Consider the following 14399-nt stretch of genomic DNA (forward strand, 5'->3'; position numbering starts at 1 on the left):
CTGCAAGCTAACATCTTTTTTTTTCCCCCCTTGTTTTCTTGTGTTTTCCAGAAGAATCCAGTTGTTTTGACTATTCTCCTTCAATGCCCTCTGTTGCTGTGAACATCTTCCCCATGAACTTGACAGTGATAAGACTGCTGGTGCAGAGTGGCACGCTACTGCGTACCCCATCACCTTGTCACTTCACTTTCCCCATATCCCCTGGCATCTGACCATAATCTCTTAATATATGGTTGGACAATGTGCTCAGCCTACATTTTATCTAAAACAGGTCCTATTTCATAATCCTTCTATAGACACCAGAAATACAAAGACAACCTCTGTGTACGTTTTGGGTCAGAAATGCAGCCTGGTCTTCCATAAAGAGTAAATAGGTGGCTAAATTAGAACAAGGCAAAGGTAACAGGTTGTGTAAGACCAGGAACATTGCCAGATCAGCAGGTCCTTCATGACAACCAGGACAGCTTTAATAGAGAAGTCAGCAATTGATGGCACACAGGCAGATTGTGAATGGTGCCTTGGCAGCGCTGGGATCTGCAGCAACTTCAGAGAGGTCCCTACTTGCAGCTTCTGCTAAGACAGCACCTGGGCTCCCTAACCAACACAAGATAAGAAGCCTTCCATGGCATCCCAGGCCTTTAAGCTGTATTCCGCAACTGTTTGGAGCACTAGAGCACAGCACCTCTACCCTGTGAATTCTCTACAGTGTATTAAGAGCAGGGTATCTCCTCCCACCAAAAGAAAGTTTGCTGCTTTCTTGCCCTTGGTTCTGGCATTTCAATTGCTCACATGTTCTTCTTCACATCTTCATGTAGAAACACTTTCACAACTATTTATTTTGGCCAAAGTTGTAACATGTATCATATCTTAGTAAGACACAGGGAAACAGAATTCTAAAGGACTCCGGAAAAACATTTAGCCAAGCTACTCCATTTATTGAGCCTCTATCAACTAGGTTTTGATTAACAGAGGAAAAAAGAAAACACTGAGCCATGTACAAAATAAATATTGAAAATAACAAAGTTCCCTTCATACAGATAAAGCTTTCTGGGGACAAAAGTTAGAAGAGAGAAAATATATTCTAGTTGGAAGAACGTGCCTCAGGTTTCTTAGAAAAAATTTCCTAGAGAAAACAGATTCTCTTAAACAATTTTCATACAGCACTACGTTTAGAAACTGAACCATATGGCGAAGAAAAAAACCTTAAGGGAGAAAAGGTTTATATTTACATACAGGACAAACAATACAAAGCATTAGCTGGACATTCACTTTACATTTAAAGTTTATACCATTAGTGTGGGTGAGCTACTGAACTGGAGAGCTCTGAGTTTCTCACAAAGTTGTACTACCGCAGGCTGTAGGTGGACTGCCGAACTGTAGACACCTTAGTTCTATCAATCAGTATGGAAGCTAACCAACAGCACTGGTTTTGACAGATATCATTTTAATAGCGCACATTTCCCTCAAGGCAAGTATTTATATGAACGGACAGAGTTTTGCTCTTAGCCTCTCCATTCTCGTTGGAAGAAGACCCACCATCTCCTTACTGAGTTCTAGTTCAGTTTCAACAGCACGGACAGCATCTGGGTACTTCTCACAATAGTCTACCAGAAATGCGTAATATTCCAATGATGTCTGCATATTTTCCAGTTGCTTTTTGCTATCCGAAGTAATAAGCTTACCGTATAGTCGTGCAATATGAAATTTAGCCACCATTGCAGGGCGAAGAACGTCTTCCTCAAGCTCTTCAGGAAACACCTTATCTGGGTTCCTCAAAGAATCTAAGAAGAGTTCATAATATTTGATCGCTAACTGAGCCAGAGAATTAATTTTTTTAATTGTGTGGGAGTCTAGCTCCTCTAGCCTGTTACCAATAGCTACCTTTAAATCCATCATCTCATAATAGGTGTCGGCTAGTTCAAACTGAAGCTGCCTACTAATCAACAGATAGTACTGTGGATTCAAGTCTGCGTATATAGGCTCCAGCATGTCTATTCTACGCTTGTGCATTTTGCAACGTCTCTCATAGTCTTCTTCAAAGAAAGCAAGTACCTTAAACAAAGCACTGTGATCCTGAACAATTTCAATATGGTCAGTAACATAACCATCAACCTGAAAGAACTCTTTTGCTTCCTGAACATAGTTCTGACCAACTAGGAAGATTTCTCTGGCTTCTTGAAAATCTAAAGGATATACGCTGCTCACTTTCTCTTCCATGGCTAAGACAGAGTCACATATATCACTCGTCCCAAAAAGGACAGCTTTTTTCCTGCCCTTCTCTTTTTCATCCTCCTCTTTTTTCCTTTGGGCTTTAAGTTCCAATTGCCTGTCTGGATCCAGTTCTCCTATGTTATCCTGAAATGACAAAGCATACTAATTAAAAATGCATGTGGCTTACGAAGAGTGACTTACACTGAATCGTTTTATTTATGAGTTACCTTTGAAGTACAAACTAGTTAGCAACAAGACAGAAGAGAAAACACATTGGCATATCAGACCTTATATTCACATAATATCATGTAAATTACAGTCTCAATTCTGTAAAAACATAAGACTAAGACAATTTAGTCTCCCTACCCTGTGTGACAATATAGCCAAAACAATAAATGTAGAGCCCAAAGGCCCTGCTTCTGCAAAGCATTTCAGCAAATGCTGAATTTTAAACATTCGAATGAATGATTAAATGAATGAAATGAATGCCTGAATGAATCAAAGGCTCGAATGAGAACACCAGCACACAAAACTGTTGGGTATTAAGAAGATGTTCTTACTAGCAACTAAGTAAGAACTGATCTGCCAAATCAAGCCACAAGAAAACGCAGCAGAGAGGAGAGAGTGCACTGATGACACTACAGAGCTGATCTCCTATCCGTGCTTATTTCTAAGTGCTGCATTAAAGTCAAAGCATACTATGAAACACCTGCTACATTGCAAGCATCTATTGTATTATTCATTGGGCAATTCATTTGCTACCAACTATGAACTGACTGCTGTTACAAACATCAAAATAGACTTTGTTTGTTTTTAAACAATGACAGCTACAGAACAGATTTTCAGTTACCTCAAGTAATTTGCGAGCGCTTTGCAGGAGATTCAGGCAATACTTAATCCAGCATCTTGCAATTTCAGCTTTTCTCTGTCGAAGGTCCTGTTGGTCTTGCTCCGTTTCATCTATTGAATGGACATAAACACATAAAAACCTTAAGAGAAGTCAAGCACTCCAGCAAGAACCTCAAATGTTACATGCAAAGAATACATTACTTGTATTTAATTAATTTTTCCTCATTTTTAGAAACACGTTCTATAACAATTCTGTAAACTGTCATTCTGGTAGAAAACCATATAGATTAACATGGATTTCTCATGCATGAATTCTTCCAAAAAAATAGGTCATAATGTATGTTTAAAAAGACCTTTGATCTTGGAGGTGTTTTACTGGAAAAGATTTTAATGGCTCTTTGTTACAAGAGAAAGAAATTGGGACAATTTGTTTTCTGAGGTTCAGCTGCCTGCCCGGTAATTGTTTCTGAGGATGATTAGGGCAGTTGTATTGCAATGGGCCCCAGACTTACTACCAAAAAAGGGAACAAAAATAGGGGAAACTGCCTTCTGTTAATCTACCTGGTACCAACATAAGATTTATTAGCTCTACAACTTCTGTATTTTTCTCCCCACAGTCTCCCCACTGTTACAAGTAGCAACACTGCTGATGTCTCAAGATAATGTTTTCAGAAACCGAATGGATTTCAAAGATAACTCATTTCCCAGATTCTAGGCAGAAGGCAGTGAGTTAGCTGAACAATGAGGGTACACTAGCATTCCTGTTAACCAAATAAAAAGCCAACTTCAGACTCAGATCCACTGTGTTCATTATCTTTCATTAGAGCCAATCAAGTTGTTCTGATTAAGGAAATAATTGTTGCTAATCTAAGAAAAAGCACCTTTATTAAATATCTCTCTGTATGTTTATATTCTGATTAACACGATAAAATGAATGTGCTTGAGAGTGGCCAATGCTGACTGTGTATTAGTCTTTCTGTAAGTTAGAACTTTCTGCATAATGATCTTCAAGTTCACAGCCCAGCTCTCTGTACCGTGAAAAGGAAGGGAAAATAGGATAAACGTTTACTCCATTGAAACAAACATAAAAATCACTACTCGCATTTGGTGTAGGAGGAAGTCGAGATAGAAGAAGTTAGTGGACTTGACCAAAAATCACACAAGAAATCTATAAAGTACAATTAAGAAGAGGACTCTTATCTACCACTTCCAGTCTTGCACCTGAATTTGAGACCATAACTGACTGTATGTTTCTACACACCTACTGAAAACATCACCTCATTTTTTTGCTTAAGTAGCGTATTAATGAACTCTGACAACTGTGCAGTCAGGTAGCTATGGAAGCCCATAAACATTGATTCAGGCCTACTGAATATTTCATAATACACTGTTTTCAAAGAGCCTAACAGATTAGCATAACCTGACTCTTGACAGCCCTGTTTCCCTGAAACTAAATAGCTTTTGGACATCATCCTCAAAGTACTTAAATAGTAAGAAAGGCAATTGCATAGAGTTCTATATTTTTTTGAGCTAAGAGAAATACTAAAAGCTATTAAATTAATGTACTGTCACTGAAATTCAATTAAATAAAACTCAGTTGTGTCTATTCAGGTTATATTTTAACCTGAAATAACATCAGTGGATTAAAGAGCTTGTGTTCTAAACAGCTCAAACCATTAAAAGTTAACCAGTATATTCACTGTTCAAAGTCAGCGTTATGAACTCACACAGGGGCTACCCTGAGTACTTGCTCACTCTCTAAGAGTTAAAGCTCTATTGATTTGAAGCTTCAGCTGCCCACGACACAGAATGTAAAAGGCTGTGCTGTAGATAAGCAAAGACTCAGCCTAAAACAGAGGATTTATGTTGAGTACTGACACTATCATGTAACCACAGGTCCTTAAAAAACTGCGGTCCATTCTCTAAAAGTTTCTTTTATTGATCTTTCCGCTGAACCACAAAGTTGTTCCTTTCCATCAATACCCAAAACCACAAGGAGAGGAGCCACAAGTCCAAAAATAGCCGTTAATGAGGCTGCAGCATCCAGCAACAAAAGCCAATACAAGTAACTTCTGGATTTGGGGTTTTAAGAGCTACAGTTTCCCTCCCTCTTTTAAAACTATTCCCAGGAAGCATCTGGTTTGGTTCATTGAATCATTGCCCTCTGATCACAGAGAAGCAAAGGTAAGCTGCATTTTAAGCACATGTACAAGGACAAATGGGTGAACAGAGACATTGCTACTATTGAAATGGATATTGTTTTAAATTTCACTTTTATTCTGGTATGCTTTCTGAAACACCAGCAAGAAGCACTTGAGTTCTTCCTCACAGGGTTTACTCATAGCCAATCTTAAGCTGTAGTAGCAGCTCTTCAGAAACATTCCACTTTATTGTTAATTAAAAAGATCCCAGTGTTAATTTTCTAAAATAAGTTTTGTACATACTGCTAGACTTCACCTCTAACGTTATGTATCAGTGATCCTTAACTCACAATATTTTATTCATAACTTTTATATGAACTTACTGTCTTCAGCAGATGGCACCTGTCCGGCTTGGCTAAAGATGACACTGGCCGCTGCTAAACAGTGTCGGGACTCCATAAAGCATTGCTGAGAGAAACAAAAATGGCAGCATTTATCACTGGTATAAGCAGCCCAAGCACTGCTCTCAGCTTGGCTAAACTCCTCGCCTCAGATAGTAAAGATACACGAACACAAGGGAAATGATAGAACTGAGAGGCTCTGGAGCATATTCCCCTGGACACTGGAAGAAAAGACATAATCTTTCCATGTCTACTACTGAATATAGTATTTTCTAACCAACCATTTTCTCTCTACCACAGCCACAATAGCAAGCCTTGCTTTTAATATTAGATACGTACATGGTGAACATTTTCACTGTTCTGATCTATGCTACTATCACTTCCTTGCGGTAAAGGAAGTGATGTCTTGTGGTAAAGATTGTATCATGGGGTGTTAGTCAGAATGAGCTGGACATACAAGTCAACATTATGAGTCAGATTTAGATTCCTTTACTTATATTTGGCAATGCATTGTTTAATGATTAGTGCTATTAATGCATCAAAAAGACATGGAAATTACAAGTTACTATTGAAATTAGCATTAGCTGTCTTCGGTATGGCAGAAGTCTTTTAAGCATCAGAAAAGAGCGTCTGAATAGTCTGGAATACAGAAATTCCTAAACAAAACTGAAGCATTTCCTAACATAGTGGATTATTTAGAGTCAACACAGATGTGTGGAAGCAAACAGCCACCATTTTACACGTTCGCTTTAATGTTCACATAGGCTCAAACAAGTCTTAAGCACGTGCTAAAGTACAAAGGACAATAATTTATGGGAAACATACAATGTGCAATACCTCAGTCCTAAGATGTTTTTGTTTTTAAACTCTGTATTGTAAGAGAACAATATAAGAAACAATTTAAAATTAAGTGATTACTTAAGTTCTACTTAAAGGCATCATGTCACATCACTGCTAAGACTTCATAAACTATAGAGCTTTTCTAATGTCTATACCCCTGCTCATTTTTCCCACTGCCATCACAACACCACAGGAAAGCGAAGTCACTATATCCCCTTCAGAAAAAACTAACAGATGTTTCATGTCAGAAGACAACTTGTGCTTTTACAGGAAGATATTTTTAATTCAACATGGTACCCTTTCTCAAACAGTTGTTTAAACAATTGTCTTACTTGATAGTTACATTTATGATATAATTACAGCAGAAAAACATTTGGTGTATTACCTTAGAGAGATAGTACTGTGACAAAGTAGCAGCATTGAGTGCCCATTCTACCGGGTAGTAGCCACAATACTCAAGCTGTCGTTTAAGAGTAGTATGGCAATACTGAGCAGCCTTCTCAATCATCTCCAGGTGTTGGTAGACTTGTGCCAGATAATATAGAGTATGTGTATAGGCTTTTTCAAATCTGAAAAAAAACAACAGCCTCTTTAGATTTCTTCTTTTTTTTTCCCCTCCCTAAATACACCCTCATAAATTAAAAAAGTAATAATAATCTAGGTATGCTGTTATGCACCCACCTTCTGGATCTTTCTTGGTCTGTGAGTTTTTCTTCTTCTGACATGAAATGCTCACTGGGATCCAGAGGAGGATTTCCATCCTGCAAGAGTACATGATATATTCAGTAAACTACATTTCTCTTACTTTGTAACATAGCACTCCCTCTTCTGGCTGCAGACAATTTACCATTTTTCAATGACAAATTGAACAAAACTTCACATAAAGCATCTACACCTATCTGAATGTCACATCTCTGGAGCAATTCCACAAAACTCAGGAGATTTAGAAGAAGCAAGCCACAATTTCACATGGAACTACAATGTTTTCAGCTTGTAGAAGACTTCTGCTTACACACTTTAAAGTAATACATGCCATCTGCACCAGAAGTACTCAACCTGGATTCTACAGGACTATAATTCGGTGTCTTTAGTTTGTCCAATAACATAATGGGTTTTAAAGCATCAATTTAATACTAAGCATGCCTTCAAGTGTGAAATATTCGTTTGCCCAGCTGCACTAATCAGTAACAAGAAAACATCCTGCAGGAAGTACTGCAAAGAACATTATGTGCAGAGTGCTCAGCAGACCTGCTGTAAAAACTGCTCTTGCCACTGTGAAATGAATCCCTTTATTCACAAGCTGGTAAGACTACTCAAATATATGAATGAGACAACAGGCAATGTCTCTGGAGGATGAAGCTGCTAAACCTTGACATAAGGCACGACCTACATGCAAGTTATAAATTATGTGAACTACTTTATTTAGAAGTGCTTTTTTTGTTTTTTAAACCATGAGTTCTCTCAGAATCCTTACACAGAGACAGATCTCGTGACACATACAAAATAGTTCATTTTCCTTGATCAAGAACAGAAATAAATATATCACTGTACACATAGAAGTAACTCTGATTTTAAACTTATTTTTGTGCATTCTGTGATGTTAGTTTCTGAGATGAATGCAGAACAGTGACAACTATACGTCTTCCAGCAGTGCTCTGTTCACCCTTTCCTTAAAACAATTGTCAATAAAGTTACAGCCAGCATAACTGGCAAGCCCAACAGATGAACATTGCTTATGGCAAAGTTTTATTAGTCTGTGCTAATTTCCTTAGTAATTGTGAGTAAGTTCAGATGCCAATTCTAACACACTTCAAATTAAGATGTCTTTCTTAAAGGTGGCTTTTTACCATTACACAGTGCATCCTGAAGGATGCTCAGCATGTCTGCTAGCAACAGAGCCCAGTTTAGTATGCAATTTTCCTAGCCCTCTCCTAAACCCATTAATATCTTAGCCCAAGAGAAAGTAAGGCAATAAATAAGCAGCAGTCCAGATAAATACTTTTCATAAGATAACAGGGACTCAAGCAGGGACAGGAGCAACAGTAGAGAATTCATTAACTTCAAAGGGAAGAAGACATACTCTCATGTTCATTTCTTCTCATTAAAATATCCTGAAAGGATTTGTGTGTTTGCTTTTAATGGAATTTTTGTATTAATCTCCAAAGATGAAAAAATGTGTCTGAAGCAGACAGTGACAAATAAAAGTGTGTTTAACCTACCAGAGAGGTATAATTTTTTATATGACCTTTTTTCTTTAGCATTTTCTGTTTATACCTCATTAGTTTTTAAGTTGTGAATTTATAACCCTCCATCTTGTTTTCTTTAGAGATACAAAGGCTTACAACCTCGCAAAGGCTCCCAAACCTTCCAACAAGATTTGCAATATATTCTGACTAGAGCTGATATTCCTGCAAAGCAAGCAATTGAAATGACACAGTAAGCTAGACCCTTGTCTCCTTCCTGTATCTACAGATTTATCCTCTGATGTCAAGCCTTATGCCTTTAATCATCCCAAGGAGGAGCTCTGCAACTCTCCTCTTCCAGGTGGACTTCATTAGCCCAAGCTCCTGCCCATAGAGTATAGCACCCTCAGATTTTCACTGTACTGCATTAAACAATCAAACAGCTTTCCTAATAGCAAGATATTGTTACAATAACTAATTATTTTTTGAAAATAATTTAAAAATAGATATGAACTTAAAGCATTCAGGAGCAGAAAGTAAAAGAATCTTGTAACTCTACCAAAATATATTTTTTCTTGCAATTGCCTTGGTTGTGCTCTAGTTGCTGGGGGGGGCGGGGCAGTGGGAACAACCCCACCCAATTTCAAAGTTAACAAGACCCAGTTAGTAAACACTAAATCCACCTGTTCAGGAAAATGCCTCAATCACCAAGAGTTTACCAAAGATTCCCAGACAGGAAGGCTTCCTGATAGTCTAAAAATGGGGAACATTAAGAAACATATATTCACATTTTTATAATTTCTGAATGATGATGTTGACACGGTTGTACAAATCCTAAAGATCAAACACCACTGCAAGGCACTCAAGTCCTCTTTATAAACTGTAAAGCAGCTAGACAAGCTCCCTATCCCCTGCTTTTTTTTTTTTTTTTTAATTCTTCACAGATTATGTCAAATACAGTTCAGTCTTTTCAGAGAAACATGACACAAGCCCAATAAAGTTATCACAGAAACAGTCTTTTGGTGTAGTTGCTTTAAAAAAAAAAGTCTTTAGACATAGATACATTTGACTATATAATGCCCTGAAATATAAGTAGCAAATAAAAAAAATGTTGGGGAAAAAAATGTGACAAGTGACCTGATGTGGGCTTATTGATAGTCACATATATATACCTTAGCCAGGCAGCAAAGCCCCAGGAGGAATATTCACTAGCCATTACCCAACAACAAATGCAGATGACTAACAAAAATTAGCCCTTTCAGAAAAGCCCACAGTAAAAACATGAAGCATTTGGCAGCATTGTTTAATCCGCTGAAATATATGGTAGTACTGTTACAATTCCGTAATCGCTGGAGCAAGCGCCAGAATCTTTTAGAGGCGATGTGGAAGCCAATGATATTATGCTTGGCTGGGTATAAATATCTAAGTTGAACATCAGGAGTTAATTAGAGGGAGGGCCTGTAGAGAGATGTAGTATCTCTAGTTAGACCAACCAATCCAGAGGGTGGAAAATAAAGAGACGAGCTTTTCAGCACAAGTGGTTTTTCTTTTTTTCCCCCAGATCCACTACATCTCCTATCACTGTAGACCAGCACAGCTAGAAAAGTGGCAATACAGCAGGAAGTAACCGATAAAGACTAACCCATTCTGAAATTTCCACAAGAATAATCCAAGTGCTATAAACCAAGTTCATGTAAAACCTGAACTGCAATTTCATTAAACTAAGTTCTGTCCAACTTTATAACTGTCCTGAGACACAGATACTGCTCCTTTAGGCCACAAATGTTTTTAGCTCACTCACAAACTGTCCCTGAGGCAAGTCAGTGTAGGAAGAGCTTTGCAAAGAGCTTAAAAATAGCACAAGGGAGTCTTTGTTGATATACAGCAGAATCCGCCACTCAAAAGGTTGTTTAATGTGCATGAGAGGTTTAGCTGTTTGTAAGTTTGTCCCCTTGGATATGGAACTAAACTACTTGCCTCTATGCAATACTGTGTGGTTAGAGCAAACCATGCAAATATTAGAGTTTTGTTTCCTTTTCCCACTGAAAGCAATGGATTGACATTTTAGAGCATTTCCAAGATAATATTAAGATGAGTCTCAATTAAAAGCCAAATTCTACCCGTCTTCAACTTTGGATTATCAATTCAAAGATCTTTCATACAGGAACATTATTTTTGAGCAAAATTATTTTCCTGAGTAAGTCCATTTTGAAATTAGCAAGCGATCCTCTAGTTTGCCTCTTCCTGTGCTAGCAGTACAAATCATATCACTTTTCAAAAGTACGCTGGCAGCCAGTATAAAGCTCAGAAACTCAAATTCCACTGTATGTTTTTTCAAAGATTACTAAAACTATAAGGAAGACCTGCCACAATATTAATAAACACAGTACCTCTTTCATGTATTGATTATACAAGGCTTCTGCAGATTCCAAGTAAGTTTGCGCAGTTTTAATTTCATCCCTTTCAGACCACAGGATACCTAGATTGTTCTAAAGGTAAAAGGAAAAACAAAATAGTTATTTTCCCATTACGTTCCATTTACATTACATATCTTCTCCAAGCAATTTATCAGTCTTCATCCTTTTATTTTTTATATATATATACACACACCCCTATGTTCTAATACAATGTATTTCAAAAAAATAAAAATTGTGCCCACCCATTTTTTTCCACGAGTTGCTCAGAAAGGAAGGTTCTCACACAGTGGCAAATATATACAAAAATCACCTAACAAATTGCAGTTTTCTGTGTTTACTCTGATAAATTAGGACTGGTGTGTTCAAATAACAAGCTGTTTCCACACAGAATGTTCTGCATATGATTGATGCAGCTTTTATATCATCCATCTAAATAAACAACATCAACACCGCTGTCCTCCATTTCTTTCCGGTGTTTGAAGTACATGGGCCAGACATGTCCATCAAAGAGAGACGGTGGGTCAGGAACGGTGTAGTTACGTGTACTTCTCCTTTTGCATTCATCATACGGAACTGCCAAGTAGTAGCGTATGTTAGCGTATAAAGCAGGAAGCCTTCAATGACCAATATATGGATATCTTTCTAATCTTTCTATGGATCTTTCTAAAAAGAGCCAAGGAATTAGAAATTTGTCATCATGACTGTAGAAAAATTTAACAGGAAAAAGATATGCTAGGAATGAATGCTTGTATATTTTCAACAATGAAAAGAGACTAAGAGACTGTTAAGATGCAAAAGTTATGGATTACTGCCTTCAAATTTAAATTACATCAGTGTACATAGTAACTTGTTAGTGCATCTGTGAATCCACCTTTTACAAAAAAGTACCTCTAATTTTATTAATAAAGATGAAGACATTAATAACAATCCATGTCTGATGTGCTAATTTAATTCCTAGGCAATGTTGTTACAAAATCCAACAGGGATAAAAAAAAAAAAAAAACCCACCAAAAAAACCCCAAAAAACTTAAGAAGAGTTAGAACGTGTAGTTGCGTGACAGCCCTGTGCCCCTTTCAATTCAATTTATTATCTTTAAAAGAAAGCACCACAAAGCATGAAGTTTATGAACAGAAATATTTTGCCTACGGCCAAGCAGTAGAACAGATCAAATTTAATTAGACAGAAACTGTCATACGCATCCTTATGCAGAAGCTCAGAAATTAGAAGGAGGGCTACAGAAACAGGCCCAGCAAGAAAAAGGAATGCTCCTTCTTTCAAAATAGAAGTCAGTGCTGTGACAACATACTCTATATAACCTAGAACGTTCCGATGGAGAAGTACAGCCACTATTGACAATTACTGCTTTTATATCAGATTTTTTATTAAACTCTCAAGTCTTTTACAGCCCTGTGGATAGAAAGCTGAGGGCACGATAATTTATCATCATTGCTCTTAGCTGTGTGCCTGAGGATAGTAGACTTGTCTTCTGTTGGACCACAGTACTTCACATACGTAACACAGAAACTTTATCCTGCTGATTCCTAAAGGCCCTAAAACAGGAAAAATCCATGCAAAGGACAGCATTTGTCCCATAGAGAAAAGTACTGCTTTCCAACACAGCAATTCAAAAACACAGTGGAATCCCTGGCCCTCAGCCACAAAAGCAACAATTCCCCAGCAACACACACTGGGAAGATATTATCTTATTGTGACTGGCTTCTCAAGCAATCTCCAGTCTTATAATGGGTAACAGATTTGTAGCGGTGTACCCAAACCATCACACTGAAGGACAATGAGCAGATGTAACCTCATGGATTCCAGACAACTCAGATAATTTAACCAATGTAAGACAAGTCATTGCTTAACTAGCGCCCTTCCACATGACCACACAATTCCTTGACAGTTTTGCAGTGTTTGACAAGAAAGTACAATGAGCCTTTTCTAATTAGAGCAGCCATTTTTGACAGAGACATCTAAATAACTGCTCTTTTTAATTTAAAGTCTAGAGATACATATGTAACTATACATCAGGTGCCATGATGGAGTGGTTGAGCAAAGACCGAGCCCTTTTGTAAATCTTCATATGACAAGTACTAATTTTGTTAACAGTATTACTTTCTTCAGTATAAAGAAGTGGATATTATTACTTCCAGCCCTACAAAACTGTATTTACTCATCTGGAATAAAATATAATAGATTAAGAGAAAACAGGCAAGGCTGAAAAGCAAGAGACAACTTTTGAAAACAATTTACCTTTTCAGGCTACTGCATAAATAAAAGCACCCCCCAACTTTACTTTGACAACAAATGACAGTTAAGAAGTCACAAATAAGTTCTGGACATACTGAAGCCTTCTACTAATTTATTATTGCTCAGTTCTTACAAGTTCTGTCTCGGTCTATCCTGAAGAGTACGCTGCTTTGTCAACATCCAGTTTCTATTAAGAGAACAGAGTTAGGTGCTCTGCATGCCCAGCATGCAAGCTTGAAAAAGAACAGCATCCCTCCACAGCCCTCACCTGTGAATTATTTCTTCAAGTGTGAAATAAACACCAGCAGCCCTGACATTTATTATTATTAAACAAACCATACCCATCAAAGGATCGAAGTGCCATGAATCCCCATTACCCCCTTTCCAACCCGTTAGCAGAGACCACGCAGTATGGCGCACAGACACAGCACCCCCCCTCCACCTGACCCCACCGCCTCACGCCACCCAAATACACCCCTGCCTCCCAGAACCCCTCAGAGCCTCTGGCCGCACGCTGCCGGGGCAGCGCACACCTCACAGCCCCGCACCACAGATACGGCCCACCTGGGCCTGTATGTAGAGGGAGACGCAGTCTGGGGAGAGGCGGTGGGGCTCGAGGAGCTGCGTGCAGCGCTGCAGGTGCTCCTCGCCGGCCGACAGCTCTTCGGTGTCGGTGTGGTTGACGCCCAGCTCGTACTCGAGCACGGCCTGCCGCACGGCCACCAGCCGTGCCTCGCCGCCCTCCTCGGCGGCGCTCAGCAGCTGCTTGACCTCCTGGAGCAGCGCCCGGGCGCTGTACTTGGAGCGGTAGGGCTCGGTCTCCGGGTCCTTGCGCGACTCCACGGCCGAGAGCGTGCGGGCGGTGCGGAACTTCTCGCACACGACGGCCCACCCGCCGCCCGCCGCCGCCATCTTCCCTCCGCCAGCCGCCCAGCGTCACGCGCGCCGCCGCCTGACGCGCCGCCGGCCAATCACCGCCGCGTGGCGCGGGCGGCCCCGCCCCCTCCTCCCGCCCCGCCGTCATGGCGACCGCAGCGGCGCCCCCTTCCCGCCACCACAGCGGGGAGTGGCGCCCGGCGCGGTGCAGGCTCCGCGGGGGGTCCTCG

At 39.4% G+C, this 14399-nt stretch overlaps 1 protein-coding gene across 1 annotated transcript; it reads right to left on the reverse strand.

The window, feature by feature from the left end:
- Positions 1-910: 910 nt before the first annotated feature.
- Positions 911-14240, reverse strand: KIFBP (kinesin family binding protein). The gene is made up of 7 exons (XM_072869387.1): positions 13858-14240; positions 11016-11114; positions 7124-7203; positions 6828-7011; positions 5585-5669; positions 3062-3171; positions 911-2355 (listed from the first exon to the last, which is right to left on the reverse strand). Exons 1-7 carry the CDS (start codon positions 14203-14205, stop codon positions 1477-1479), a joined length of 1785 nt encoding a protein of 594 aa, XP_072725488.1. The 5' UTR covers positions 14206-14240; the 3' UTR covers positions 911-1476.
- Positions 14241-14399: the final 159 nt, after the last annotated feature.

This window comes from Ciconia boyciana, chromosome 8 (assembly GCF_034638445.1).
Source record: "Ciconia boyciana chromosome 8, ASM3463844v1, whole genome shotgun sequence".
NCBI classification, from domain to species: Eukaryota; Metazoa; Chordata; class Aves; order Ciconiiformes; family Ciconiidae; genus Ciconia; species Ciconia boyciana.

Bases quoted from the DNA above. Each gene is read 5' to 3' on its own strand.
- KIFBP (XM_072869387.1), bottom strand. From the start codon at position 14,205: ATGGCGGCGGCGGGCGGCGGGTGGGCCGTCGTGTGCGAGAAGTTCCGC. The intron at 5,670-6,827 runs GTAATACACCAA...TGTTTCTCTCAG, and splicing joins CACAGTACTATCTCTCTAAG to CAATGCTTTATGGAGTCCCG. The intron at 2,356-3,061 runs GTAACTGAAAAT...TTGTCATTTCAG, and splicing joins GCGCTCGCAAATTACTTGAG to GATAACATAGGAGAACTGGA.